The 14,806-nt window shown below is 35.2% G+C and overlaps 2 protein-coding genes across 2 annotated transcripts; one reads left to right on the forward strand and one right to left on the reverse strand.

Annotated features, from left to right (window-relative positions):
* The first annotated feature begins 3,885 nt into the window (after positions 1-3,885).
* LOC110114950 (DNA-binding protein MNB1B) lies at positions 3,886-5,280 on the forward strand. Its single transcript, XM_020848022.2, has 7 exons — positions 3,886-4,004; positions 4,087-4,144; positions 4,233-4,343; positions 4,429-4,486; positions 4,587-4,631; positions 4,717-4,797; positions 4,897-5,280. Exons 2-7 carry the CDS (start codon positions 4,095-4,097, stop codon positions 5,005-5,007), a joined length of 456 nt encoding a protein of 151 aa, XP_020703681.1. The 5' UTR covers positions 3,886-4,004; positions 4,087-4,094; the 3' UTR covers positions 5,008-5,280.
* A 1,446-nt stretch (positions 5,281-6,726) lies between these two features.
* Positions 6,727-14,223, reverse strand: LOC110114941 (catalase isozyme 1). The gene is made up of 8 exons (XM_020848002.2): positions 14,064-14,223; positions 13,782-13,878; positions 10,398-10,675; positions 7,701-8,477; positions 7,528-7,617; positions 7,378-7,445; positions 7,196-7,289; positions 6,727-7,023 (listed from the first exon to the last, which is right to left on the reverse strand). The coding sequence occupies exons 1-8, from the start codon at positions 14,076-14,078 to the stop codon at positions 6,964-6,966; spliced, it is 1,479 nt and encodes a 492-aa protein (XP_020703661.1). The 5' UTR covers positions 14,079-14,223; the 3' UTR covers positions 6,727-6,963.
* Between the last annotated feature and the right edge of the window lie 583 nt (positions 14,224-14,806).

Here is a 14,806-nt window from a genome sequence, read left to right on the forward strand (position 1 = left end):
TGAAATAGAAATCCTTAAAAGAATAATTTCATACATTAAAGAGCAAATAAAAACGTTACAGTGCAGCGTCAATGTACTCTAACTTCAAAAGATTGGATTTTAATGAATTCAGTCTTCTCTGTGACAATCACAGCTCTCAATATGGGCAAATTATTGCGTCCGGTGTCCGGATTCGACCGGACACCAATCAGGTGTTGCCATGTCACCAAAATATATCGGGACCCAGTGTATTTGGGTGACGTGACATCACCGGATTGGATGTCCGGACATCCGGTGACCGGACGCAATAATTCGCCCTCAATATGAGTTTGAATTGAGATTTAGGTTTTATTTGATACGGCTTTCTTATTATTTTTTAAAATATTTTTTTATATATAGTTTTTAGTTGAAATTATCATTCTAAAAATTTATTTTAAAAAATAATAAGAAAAACGTTACAAACGAAATCTTATAATCAAATATGAAGTTACCAAGAATAAAAACAATTTTTTTTTTCAAGAATAAAAACAAATTCTCCAAAAAAAAAAAGAAGAATAAAAACAGTACGATCTCACAAAAAACCCCCTGATTAACCTAACAATTATTAAAAAAAAAAAAAACAAAAACACTTTTTCTCGAGGTATAAATAAAGATCTATTTTATGCCTCATATAAGTACTTAGTAGTCTTCACAAGCAAACCTATTTCACAAATGAATGGGATGTTTATGGAATCCATAGTGTAATCACACAATCTCATGATCTATAATAGCTTTAGGAGTATAGAAGTATTTGTCATAGGATTGAATGCGTAGGAACAACATATTAATGAAATGATGAAAAATTAAACATGACTGATATATCTACTAAAAATTGATATGATCAATATGAATTTCGAGATAAAATTTGAATTTGGAGTAGCTGGAATTAAATTCAAAGCCATATTAACTCCAATTTCAGCAAATATATAGTTGATATGAATGTCTCAATAAGGCGAACTCAACGATACAAAAAAAAAAAAGGTCTAATCTAAGTCTAAAGGAACCCAAATTAAGCACTTGAAACATAATTGAAGACTTCAAATATTAATTGGATGACAAAATGATTTCTAAATTAGATATGCTTATAGTCAAATCAAGCGGTTCGACGAGACAAATCCAATGAGACTAAAATTACTTAATTCTGATATCATTAAGAAACTTAAATGCTGAATAAATAGTTCATGATCAAGGGAATAAATATGGGTCGTACAATGGAGCTTTTAGATTGTGGTATGGGTGGAGCCGAGTCAAGCCGACTCATGAGCCGGCTCATACTCGACTCGTTAACGAGTTCGCTAGCCAGCTTGTCGAGCTCGCGAGCCGAACACAATTTATAGTTCTTTAGGCTTATATAGCTCAAGTTTGAACATCCGTCAGCTTGACTCGATTACTTGTCACGAAGCTTGCGGATAGGGAATGACAAGGCGGAATGGCGGGGGAGAATAAGAGCTCGAGCCATGTGCTAACAACGATGTGTGTGTGTGTGTGTGCGGGGGGGGGGGGGAAACAAAAGCCCCTGCTGGAGCTCATTTTTTTTAGCTCGACTAGAGTTCGAGCTCAAGATTCTTCTCATGAGTCGAACTCGAGTTAGATCAAACTAGAGCTAGACTCGACTCGTTTGCCCCCCAAGATTCTTGACAAAATAATCAAAATGTTCATAAAAAAAAACTATAAATAGATACACATTCTTCAGATGAGGGAGAATTGAGAGAATTAGAGAGAGCCCTCTTATATTTTTCAAATATCATCGCTGACTGCCACTACTAACTATTGTCGCTAACAATCACCATCGCCATCGACGATTAACATAAAAAATCGCCACCATCTTCATAATACTGAGAAGATTTAACCCTACTATTGGGTATAATTGTCTATTTGTGGACACCTACTTTCAATACTCTTTATTAGAAAAATCAAGCATAACTCTAAACCCCACATTTGGAAACTCAAATCATGGGACCACAATTTTGGCCTAGTTACTCTTGCCTTAGGATTGCCCTAGCGAGAACCTTGTACCTTTAAATAGCATCTCTTATCATATTAGGTTAGTAGGTGGACTTGACTACTTTAATGAACTAGGAGAATGTTCTCAAACTCGTACCTAAAGCTAAATCCTACAATAGTCAACCCAAATCTCATTTTTCATATTTTTTAGTTGATTCCAAAACATGCCTTTAAACGTTAAACCTTTCATTAGACTTCTCAACTCTTATTAAGATTGTAAGGACCTTAGTGGACCCACTTTGCATAAGTCTCTCTTAAATAGACTAACATCACCTCTTCTCCCAACCTCTTTCATTTTGTCTTATTGGTCCTTTGGCTACTTATCCTAAGAATTCTCTTGTTCCTAAACTCTTCTAAATGGCCATTGATCAACATCCCTCTTTCCAAGAAATTTATCATTTTCATAGACCATATTTTAGTCAACCCTTGATTTATGATCCTCTTTTGTAAGCAGTCACTCCTCTCAATTATTTGTTAGAATTGAATAGGTCATTCTTTACTCATTATGATGAGCCTATAATCAAATTGAGGAGTGAGGCTCAAGCAATGGAGAAATTATCATGTGCAGATGTTGAACGTCGTCCAAAGACCAACCAAAATGCGTCACGTCACCCCTTGCTCGGTACCGCGGCTCGGTACTGCTGATGTGGTGCATTCTGGTTGGTCTCTGGATGTTAAACTATGCTCGACGTCAAGCAATGTCACTATTGCTAGTATAGGGTCTTAACCACTCTTTAACCCTCTAGCATTGGTGCCTTTTACGTATGATAGCTAGCATGAATAATTTGAGGCAGCAGTAGATACATCAAATGAATGCATGGAAGATTAATTGAATATATTATGCTTTTATGGTAAAAACAAGATCCTAAGACATCACTCAAGTGCAATGAGTAAAAGAATCACTAATGATAACGCCATCAACCACACTAATGCAATTCCTCATCATTTGGCCTATCATCTCATCTTAGTGATAGGGATGTCCAAGTCGCTTTCCTTCAAAATCAGATGAGTAAGATGATAAGAAAAATAATGAGGGTGATAGCATATATGTCTACCCTCATCACGATAATTCTAGCGGTCGTTGGCTGATTAGTTAATAACAAGACTACCTCTCACAATCTCTTGCTACCTAGACATTTACTTTCAATTGTAATTATTCACATATTTTTTTTTTAAAATATTATTTTATATATTTATTGATTTAATATTTTTTAATATATCTTATATTATTGAGATAAAAGATAAATATAATATTTTAAATAAGTTTTAATATAAGTAATTACCAAAAATACATTGAGTATTTCCTTTGTAAATATCAGCTTCAGTACAGATTGGCCCGCAATAAGTAGTTAATCTTAAACAAAAGGACAATCATATGATCCACCTAAAAAAATTCAACGAAATTAGATTACAATAATGTAATTTTCGTACGAAGAAACAGAGCCGTTCATCTCATTAACCTATCAGGGCCGTCTATATATTTCCGCTAACATCCACCGTTCACTCATGGTCCCCATCTCTTCGCGGAAACGAACGGACGAGATCTGAAGATTACGTTAATCATTCCAACATCCGCGGCTCATTTCACTTCAACCCGCCTTCAAGTACCCAAGTTACCCCGATGGCTTTTCCGTAAATAACCTCAATAACGGGTGCTAAGAAAAACATTTCACTTCACACGTGGCAACTATCCACCGTAAAGAGATGCTCGTCGCCACGTAGCGCCGCGTCTGCCCTTCATCTGCTTGAATACTAACGAGCGTTAGGAAGCACACCATGATATTGACCAATAGAAATCGAGCACACGGATTGATGACGTGGTACAGAGCTTTCAAATCCCGCCCAAATTTCTATCGACCCCTTCTTGGCCCCTCGACGCTTGCATCTAATTCTCTCACTAGCCCTCTCCTTCTTATTGCTCTTCGATCTCACAGTTCCAGCCGACCTTGCTAGCTCGCCGTGGAGAGAAACCCTAACCCTAGGTTCGCTTTTGTACCCCGGCCGACGTGTGTGTAGTACTAGCAGCTTCCGTTATCTGATCGATTTTTTCGGGCGATTGCGCAGTTACCACCATGAAAGGAGGGAAATCGAAGGCCAACACCTCGAAGAAGTCGGATGCCAAGTAACTTTTGCTTCTTTATTTTTGGTATTTCTTGGGAGTTATTGAATTTTCTTGGGTTTGATCGGGGTTCTGATGATGATTTGTGAAGGCTGGCTGTGAAAAAAAGCGTGGAAAAGAAGCCTAAGGGAGGGGCAAAGGGAAAGGGCGGCAAGGATCCGAACAGACCTAAGCGTCCGCCGAGCGCCTTCTTTGTCTTCATGTTAGATTTTATTGATCGCTTTGAATTTACGCTATTTTGTCGATCTTTGGTTTATCAATTCTTTCAGTTGGTTTGGCTGAAATAGGGAGCAGTTCAGGAAGGAGTTTAAGGAGAAGAACCCTAATAACAAGCAGGTGTCAGTGGTAGGTTATCTCTTCCAACTCTTCCTCTTTGTCCTATTTTTATATAAATAATTTATGATCTATAATCTTCAGGATTTGGTTGTTTTCTGATTTGTAATAGGTTGGAAAAGCTGGAGGTGATAAGTGGAAATCGTTGTCTCAATCTGTAAGTGATTTTCTATTTTGTACAAAGTGGATCTGAAATCATTTACAATAATTAAGAATATGCTCTTTGACTATTAAAATTACAGGAGAAAGCTCCCTTTGTTGCAAAGGCTGATAAACTGAAAGCCGAGTATCAGAAGAAGCTGAAAGCCTATGATGCTGAGGAGGTATAGTAAAAAAAAAGAAAAAGAAAACACTTTATTTTCATAAGTTTGGGGAGAAACAAAACCTTAGTTGTGAATCATGTATTCCTTTGGTATCCTTAGGATACTAAGAAGGAGGTGGCATATGAGGAGTCTTCTGACAAATCAAAGTCTGAGGTTAGCGATGAAGATGAAGGAAGCGAGGAGGATGATGATGAAGAGGATGATGACTGAAGGAAAAAGGGTATAATTAATAACTTAAAATTGATGGTGATGGTCATGAACTTCGCCGCTTGGTAATCTTTTGGTACTTTCTGTGGCTGCTCAATGCGTTCGAGTAGAGTTCACAAGAACAGATGTTGTTGTTTCTTGTTTATGTTCTTTCCCTTATATGATTCACTGTTGATGTTTGGGATCACTTCTTGATCTCCTTGTATCTACCTTTTAACTCCTTTTTTGTTGTTAGTAGAAGTTTTAATATATTTTTGGTTTCCCCAGTTAAATATCTATGGCATGTTGATGTATTTTCAGATTTGATAGATGTTGATGTTGGTGGTTACAATTCGATGACTTTGATTGCTAGTTTTATAGAAAAATAAATAAATGCGTGAACTTGGACTGGGTATTTCTCTGGTTGACTTTGTATATTTATAAACCTATGGGAATGGGAATTGCAAATTCTCAATGTTTATTTTTCATTCGACATGACAACTATGATAGTGGGTTGCTGGATGGCATAATAATGTGTGCAAACAAGATGTGACTAGCTGCCATCATCTAGGCAAAGTATTACCTGTGGTGTTCAGATTCGTTCAGAGGTGTTCAGAGTTGAATCAGGATGTGTCATGTTACATATGATTATGTGCATTTGGGTGACGTGGCACGTCTGGATTCACCTTTGAATTGTTCGGACACCAGACTTAATATTTTGCCCATCATCTAAGAGCAATGAGCCTATTTTGTTGGTAGGAGATTAAAGGAGGGTTTTGGTGGTTAGCATATCAGAATTTTTAGTAGTTGAATTAGATAATATTGTTGGTTTCAAACTCCGTTGGATGCAAGATTTAGTGCATTTAATGATTCTGTTTGTATGATGGCTTTAAGCCTTTGGAGTTGTAATTTTGCCTCTTATTTGATCGATTGTACAATGATATTCTAATTTTACTTATTTATTGGCATTAGATTAATTGTTTATTTTGAGAATATTAGCCTTAAAATTCCTATTTAATAATATGTAAATTGTTATAAGTTGGCTTGGATTTTTGTTTCTTATTTTAGTAAGATGATATTAAGATTGAGTTGATTGTTTTAATCTTTGATTTCCTCCATGTATGTGCTTTATTGGTTGTGATAATTGTTGCTCCATTTAGGAAGGAGTATTTCATCATTAGTAATGAGTATGATGAGTTTTGAGGTGCATTTTCAAGTATGTTCTATTTCGTGTGAAGGAAAATAAAGGAATTCAATGCAAGATGATAGGGATTTAAAAAGTTTTTGGAAGGTAAAGATTCAAGGACAGATAAAATATGCTTGCGTTAGTGCAAGATAAATTTAATCGTTAATCTTTAAAGCTATAATAATTACAAGCGTGTAACATCAATAAATTTTAAGTTGTTATTAAAATTTTCTAATGATTTGCATTTTATTGAAAAAAAATTTGTGATTGACACGTAGACATTTAAAATAATTGATTGATTTTTTTGGGGAAAATTAAATAATTGATTGATACATGAATCGTTTGCCAATTTTAGAAATAAAACCCAGTTTGAATAAAAGAGATACTTGTATAATTATTTTTATATGCTTAAGTAATGAATAAATAATTTAAAAATTTTATGGAAGCCAGTCTTAACTTTGGATAACTTTTTATATCATATATCGTAATCAGTGATGTTATCTTCAGTTTGAATATCACATGAAACAGCAAATACGGCAATCAGTTGTAGAAAAATAAGGCCTAATCAATCCAGTAAATGCAGTAATTTGATGAAAAATGTCCATACAATATCTCATTTAAGAGTAGATTTATGGATAATTGAAGGAACATAATGAAAGCACTGTTCTTAACATACATATTATGACACCACTGAACCCAGTCCACATGTATACATATCATCTTAACATGTTTGATCACCTAATTAGTTTCTTCATGTCAAAGCCACTCCTATACTTCTCTCTCTCTCTCTCCCTTCATATGTTGGGTTTCAGGTTAAGTCGACTTGCAATCTTCTGTCCAAGAGATTTATCACTCTGCATGCATACAACATAACATAATAAATCTCCTTTGGTTGCTTTCAACAAAGCATAAATACATATATTTATAAGATCCAGCTTATGTTACAAAAGTTAGAGATAAATCTAAAAAAAATTGGTTAGCAATTATTTAAAATGGCCGTTTAATAGGGGGACACAATAGTCTAACCTGAGCCCAATATGAGATCCAGATGCTGCGAATTTCATGGGTGACTCGGGGGTCAGACAGAGCATCAACCCATCTACAGATGAATCTCTCTTGCCTTAAAATAGCAAAGCAAATGAGACTTTATCCTGTAAAATTTCATTCTTTGTGTATATTGAAAAGTATATAGGAAGGACGACACAAACCTGTCAGGGTCAAATGACCTGTATCTCTCTCCAGGCTGCTTGAAATTGTTCTCTTTGCCAATCACGCACTGCAGCAATCAGTATTACCGTCTCAGCTATCAGGCAGGACATTTTTTACTCCAAAAAGATTACTTTTAACCAAAGACAAACCTTCTCACGCCTTCCAGTAAGAATAGGTTGCGGGATGGGGAACTTCTCAGCATGTCCAACAGGATCATACCTTGAAGGGAAGTAGTTGACCTGTACAAAAAACAAAAAAAAACAAAGTGCAGATGAACAAATATGTTCAAAACTAAAACTGTTACAAAAAAATACAAGTGTACCTCTTCATCTCTGTGCATGAAATTCATGAAACCTTCATGATGATTGTTATGATGAGCAGACTTTGGGGCATTTGCAGGAAGCATCAAGTAGTTCGGTCCAAGACGGTGCCTTTGAGTATCAGCATACGAAAAGATTCTAGTTTGAAGCAGCTTATCATCCGAGTAATGGATTCCGGGAACCACAATCGCCGGGCAGAAGGCAAGCTGCTCATTTTCTGCAAAGAAGTTATCAATGTTCTTGTTCAGGACCAAACGACCAACTGGTTGAAGAGGGATAATGTCCTCTGGCCAGGTCTTTGTGACATCAACTGGATCAAAGTCGAATCTATCCTCATAGTCTGGATCAATAGTCTGGATGAATAATTTCCACTCAGGATAATTTCCTGCAGCTATGGAATCATAAAGATCCTTGGTGGCATGGCTGTGGTTGCTGCCTCCAACTTTTATAGCCTCCTCTTCTAGTAAATTCTTAACTCCACAAGTAGGTCGCCAATGGAACTTCACATAATGAGCTTTCCCAGATTTGTTGATAAGTGTGTAAGTGTTCACACCAGAACCATCCATGTGCCTGTAATCTGCTGGAACTCCCACATCATCAAAGAGGAAGGTAAACATGTGCAAGCTCTCAGGGTGGTGAGAAAAAAAATCGAGGATCCTCCAGTTTTCCTGGATATGGGACTTGGGATTTGGTTTGAGAGCATGAACCATGTCTGGGAACTTAATTCCATCACGAATAAAGAATACTGGGAAGTTATTGCCAACTAGATCAAAGTTACCCTGGCGCCAAGAATAAATAGTATAGAGAATAAGCTCAATTCAATACTCACAAGTTTATACTCGAATTTTATACTGTACTACAGTTCTCAAATCTACAGATATTACATTTCTCAAATCCACAAATATGAACCATGAAATTAAAGCCTTGTTCATGAGCTAGCAAGTTTGGGATAGTTTCCATGCATATTCTGAAAGAAAGAAGTAATATGAAAAGCTTGGTTGATATGAATTGAAATGATATTGGAATTTGTGTGATGAAGGGTGGGGCTGGAGACACAGCGAAGGTTGTGGATTCTTTATATTTGGATATTTTTAGAAGGGAAGAATCCAGTTTAGAAGAAGAATTGTGGTGATATTGACGATAAGGGAAGAGAAAATTAGATAATGAAGGTCTTAGAAAAAGGGAAACATAAGATAGATGGAAAGAAAGCAGAAAAAAAGGGTAAAAGATAGAATAAGTCCCCATAGGAAGGAAAAAAAAAAAAAATCAATATTCAACTCTAATTGAAGTCCAGCCAACTCATGATCCGACTTAAGCTTGGCTCGATAAATGACTCATGAGTTGAGCTTGACAAGCTAACGAGCCAAGCTTATGCCATCCTTGATACGTTAGCTTGCGAGTTGGCTGGCTCGTTTAAAAAATATTAATACAAAATGGGCTTAAAAAATAGTGCAAAATTTGCTTGAAAAATATTAGGATTTATGATTTAAAGTACAAAGTTATTAAAATACTTCAAAATTATATCTCACTTTCTAATATCAAGTGATTATTTATTATTTTTTATTATAATTTCTCATTTTTCTTACCATTTTATTAAAAAAATTGCTTGAATCATAATTATTTTCTCTCCTTCATTATAAACGAGTTGGCATGTAAGCCAGCTTGAACTCATAAAATAAGTTCAAGCTCAAGAAGATACAAAACGACTTGCAGTAGCCATAGGTCGTGATTGACTGGGGTTGAGGAAAAGCTCATCTTCTTTATCATCCACTTCACTCTAACAATGAACTACTCCATTGGAGAATCAAATAAAGCATTGAAATTGCTGAGCAAAATAAAGCTGAAGAACAATACATGGAATTGCATAAGAAAAGAGCTTTGAAACTAAATTGATGAAGAGTGAAGAAACAAAAGCAATGAAGATTGTGGGTTTTCTTTTTATTTGAATATTTTGAGAACGGGATAATCTAATGTAGAAGGAGACCAAGCTTATAAAGAGAAGAAGAATTGATAAAATGAGATGAATGAATCTCATAGATGGGGGTTTATGAGATAGAGAGAAAAGGGGATAAGAAGGTTTTATGAGATAGAGAGAAAGGGATAAGAAAGTAGCACAAAAAGGGAGAATGAATTCCCAAAGGGAAGGCCAAAAGCAAACTATCCCTATCGAAATATAATGCACCGAAATTAACAAAACTGGCCTTAAGCAAATCTGAAGGTACTAAACTAGGCCTAAATAACAAAAAATATTTAAATCTACTAATAATTAACTTAATTACAAAAAAACGTGCTCATAATACTAAAAACACAAACTCATGACTATAGACTCAGGTAGAGTTATAGTAGATTAATATACTGGAATAAAAAATATATATAAATCAGAACCATAAACAACATGGATGGAAACAATTCATTAATGCTAAGATTTCATACAGTTAAAAAGGTTAAAAAACTCTTAGGAAGGCTGGTAAAAGTGGACGACATGAAAATAAAGAATTGCATGCAAAATGAATTGAATCACAAATATAATTCATCAGGAAATAGATGAAGACATGGAACTACAAAATTGTTTCATGGGAACATATACTCCTGAAAAGTAAACAGAACTCAATGATGCAAACCTTTCAACGTGGGAAAGTAAAAAAGCCTGTAACATAGTAAATGATATAATAAAAATAGGAGAAGATGAGCAATTTTACCTCCCTTGTGTAGAACTTTACAGCAAATCCTCGTGGGTCTCTCAAGGTCTCAGGACTGCCACGTTCATGAATGACAGTTGAAAAGCGAACTATAACGGGAGTTTGAACTCCTGGAGCACGAAGAAAATCAGCACATGTGAGGTTAGAAATATCGTGAGTGACCTCAAAGAAACCCTTGGCACTGGCACCCCTAGCATGAACAACACGCTCAGGAATGCGTTCCCTGTCAAACTGAGCAAGCTTTTCAATCAAATGATAATCCTCAAGAAGAATGGGCCCTGTTAATGAAAAGAATAAAAAAATTATATAATCTATAATACAAGAATGATAAATGAAGAAAAGTGGCATTAGCAAGCTCAATTCGTGAAAATATTAAAAGTTGTTACCAAGGTCCAAAAATCAAATCCCACCTAGCCTTAGCACCCATGACACTCCCAAAACCAAACACCTTAAAAAGGAGATGAAAAAGGGTTCATCAAAACAGGAATTATTTTGTGCGGTCACCGGACGTCATCCAGAGGCGAATCAAGACGAGCCATGTCACTTTTTTGCTATGTACCGGTGCTATGTACCATTGTGTATCGGGTGACGTGGCACATATTGACTCGCCTCCGGATGGCGTCCGGTGACCGCACAGAATAATTTCCCCATCAAAATATAGAGAGAAGTACACCAATTTGCAATCATTTGCATTATAGTTTTATATCCTTGGCAGGCAAAGAATGATTTAATAATTCTCATTTTCAAATAACAAACCCATAAAACTTGCTGTGGACTCGTGCATGGATTCAATAAAATGATTTACTTAAAGATTCTAAAGAACGCTGAATTCATTATCAATTATCAATCAAATAATGCTATCAATTCAATAAGAAGATACAAGGTACATCACCAAATGGTAATGGGCCTGCTATCAACTAATTCATGTTTGTATATTAGCTAATAAGCTCTAAATGCATTATCAAGCTAGCTCATAAATGATAAGAAGGTTATCTCAAGTGATAGATGCACAATAAATATGATATTGATATATTATCACACCAATTAATTTCATCCTGAGTATATTCATTTATTCACAAAAAGATGTAAATTATGGCCCTATGTTTTTTTAAATTGCTTGTGCTTTGATCCCTAGGTTTTTAAAGCAAAATTTTTTTACCTTAGAACTTGTCACCAATAATTCGTTCTAATAGTTTCAATCAGCAAAGCCATTAAGAGACCATAATTTAACTGTGGGCGAGGGTAGTTGGTCACCGGTTGAGTTTCCTTCAGTAAAGGTTGAATCAATCATTTATGTTCAACTCCATTTTCCCCATGCAACATATTGCTCCATCTATCATATATATTTTAAATATATTTTACACTTCAAGAAGTAAGTCAAATAATAAAGACCAATGTTTAAAATTGCGTATTCGAGTATTGAGGCGTTTTTCATTCGTGAGGCGAGGAGTAAGTCTCAAGGCGTTTTGAGGCGTAAGCCTCAAAATCAAAAGATTGCGTAAACATAAAATGATAAATTTTTTCTATACTAATGAGTGAATAATATAAAACATAAAAAAACATAAGATATGAAGTGAAATAAAAATATCACAATAATAAGATAACATGAAATATAATTTAACTCAAAATTCTATCTTTCCCAAATCCCAGTGTTCTTTTATTAACATATAATTCAAATTTCCAAAAATAAATAACAATGACATATCACATAAGAACTCATAAGTCATCAACACTGTCATCACTAAGGGGTTCTTCATTTGAATCATCATTATGATGAACTGCTCTCTCCCCTTCCTCCTCTCCTATAGAGTCCAATGTCGGGCATTTACTTCAAGATTTATTTAAGTTTTAATATATACAGCGTGAGGCGTAAGCCTCATGCCAGTGAGGCGAGGCGGGCCTCAACCAAGTTGAGGCGAGGCGCAAGCCTCATAAAAAAAACTCGAGGCATAAGCATCAAGATGTTTTTTACTGGAATTGCATAAAGGCGGGCCTCATATTGCGCAATTTTAAACCATGATAAAGACTAATGGTTCGTTTGGGCAGTTGCAATTATCTGTAAAAATAACTATCGAGTTGTTATAGGAAAAATAGATTTTACAAAGATTGAAGTGGGTATTACAAACTTTTTCTTTTCAAGAAGTTGAATGACAATATTCTTGCATTTCTTGCACCTATCAAACTCTAGTACATTTGATTATAAAAAGTTGCTTCTTGTCATAGATATTTCTGAAAAACATCAAGGAAGTTATAGCCAAATAATAATGTGATAGATTTTTATGCAAAAATACTACACAAAACAAATCCTAAAATTAAAAAGATTCATTTAGGACAGCCATAACAAGGGCATCAAAATTATGAAAAGTCTTGGACCACAAATTTTCAATTATTATCTTAACAACATTAACATAACATCTTGCCCTTTGATATCTACAATATAAAGGATTCATATCCTCTCCAATTAATATGAAAGGCAAAGTTTTTTTTTGGACATTTGAGCCATTAAGCAAAACACACACATATCACATACGCAAGCTTCAAACTCAAGAACTCTTGGTTAGTAGCTACAGCCCTCAACCAACAAACCAAGGTTAGAAGATCACAGGCATCCAATCAATTTTGGATGGCCGCATTTGTTTTTTCTTTTCAAAACGATTGGTTTTGAAGAAAGCATATAGAATCAACTCCAGGCCAAACATAAAAGTGGATTGGATGTCGAAATTTTTAGCTTTACCCTTCAATTACCATGGCAACTGAAAAGACAAAAACCCAATGAATACAAGCAATTAGGCAAACTGTGAAATGTTGAGATAATTTTTGTCAAACCTAAAAGAACCCAAAGAAATTTACCAAAAAGAGATTCGTTTATCTCAAAAATTAAAAAGAGCTCCGCTTTATTAGGAGCAGTAAATTTCCGTTGCAGTAAAGGGAAACATAGTTTTCAGGTTACTGCTCTTCTCAACATCTAACAATATTTATGATTAGCAAAAGTTTTAATTAGTATAGTTGAAGCTTTTCTTATGAACATACAAAAAAGGACTGCGAAACGCATCAAAAGAGGGTAAAACACCCAAACTAAAAAAAACAAAATTTCAGAGAAAAAAACAAGAAGTAGCCTAAACTAAACACAATCATAGGAACCCACTACAGGGCCCAAAAACATATGCATAAAGGCTACTACAGTGCCTAACTAGCCAATCATTATCATAGCGAGGTTTTAACTTTTAAGCGAGCTTAGCAGAAGAAGTGCAAATTTAACACACAAAAAAACATGTGAGCACAGCTCAACTAAAATTTTCTCAATCACATCAAGTACATATATTCAATTAATAATAAAAAAACAAACCCGATTAATCCAACTTGGGTTCTAAGTTCTGAAATTACCTCGAGCACCAACCGTCAATGAAGAATTATTATTCCAAACTGGTGCCCCAGAGTTCGTAGTCCAAAAGGGCGAGTTGAACGCGCTCGACGGTCGGAACTGCCATGAATCCACATTCAAGTACTCAATCAGTTAAGATTCAGCAAAAGCAAAAGAACGAATCAGGACACATAAACCCAGGAAAAGGGACAAAGCAATAATCAATTCAGCTCAATAATCAATTCTCGACCCTGAAAAATCCCATCTTTTCATTCCATCGAAAGGTAACAATAGAAACAGATTACCCTTTGAGGATCCATCGCAGGAAAAATTGATGCTTTACACGAGAGATTTGGATTAGGGCACGCAACTCAGCTTTGTAGCAATGCGAATGGAGCACGAATTTCTGCACAAATGTGAGAACGATAATAAGAGGAAGAAGAGCGGTGCGTTTGGTTTATGGTTTCCAAAGGTTGGGTAGACCCCACTGCGCGTTTAAATCTGAAAATATTTGGTGTGATGCTGACCAATATTTATTTATTGAAAAAATATCCGGAAGCTTCTAAATTTATTTTAAAATATATATTAATTAATATTTCAAATTTAACTATTAAAAACTTCTATTTAAGAATAATTTTTTAGGAAAAAAAAAGAAAATTATCTTCATATATATATATAGGGAACCGGGGTATATATCCGTTGGACACGTCAAAGGGAGGGTTTAAATGCTTAACTAATACCTCAGCGGAACCTATTGAGGCCACCACCAGCATCGAGCCCACACTTATTATGCCTCTTGGAGGAGGCGAGACCGTAATAGAGGAGATTCAAACTTGGGATGGGGATTCCCAATCGTGCTCGCCCACCAACCATTCTAAATCTCGGTGAGTTTGTCTTCAAATATAAATATACAAATGATGGTGAAAAGAACAGTCCAATACACTCTCAATTAGTTAATAAGTTCTTATGAGCATAACATATTAGTTCAAAATTAATTAATTCAGTTTTATTTGATAAAAAGTTGAGAAAATAATGGATTTGATGCCCT

The sequence above is a fragment of the Dendrobium catenatum genome, unplaced genomic scaffold, assembly GCF_001605985.2.
Source record: "Dendrobium catenatum unplaced genomic scaffold, ASM160598v2 fragScaff_scaffold_716, whole genome shotgun sequence".
Taxonomy (NCBI): domain Eukaryota; kingdom Viridiplantae; phylum Streptophyta; class Magnoliopsida; order Asparagales; family Orchidaceae; genus Dendrobium; species Dendrobium catenatum.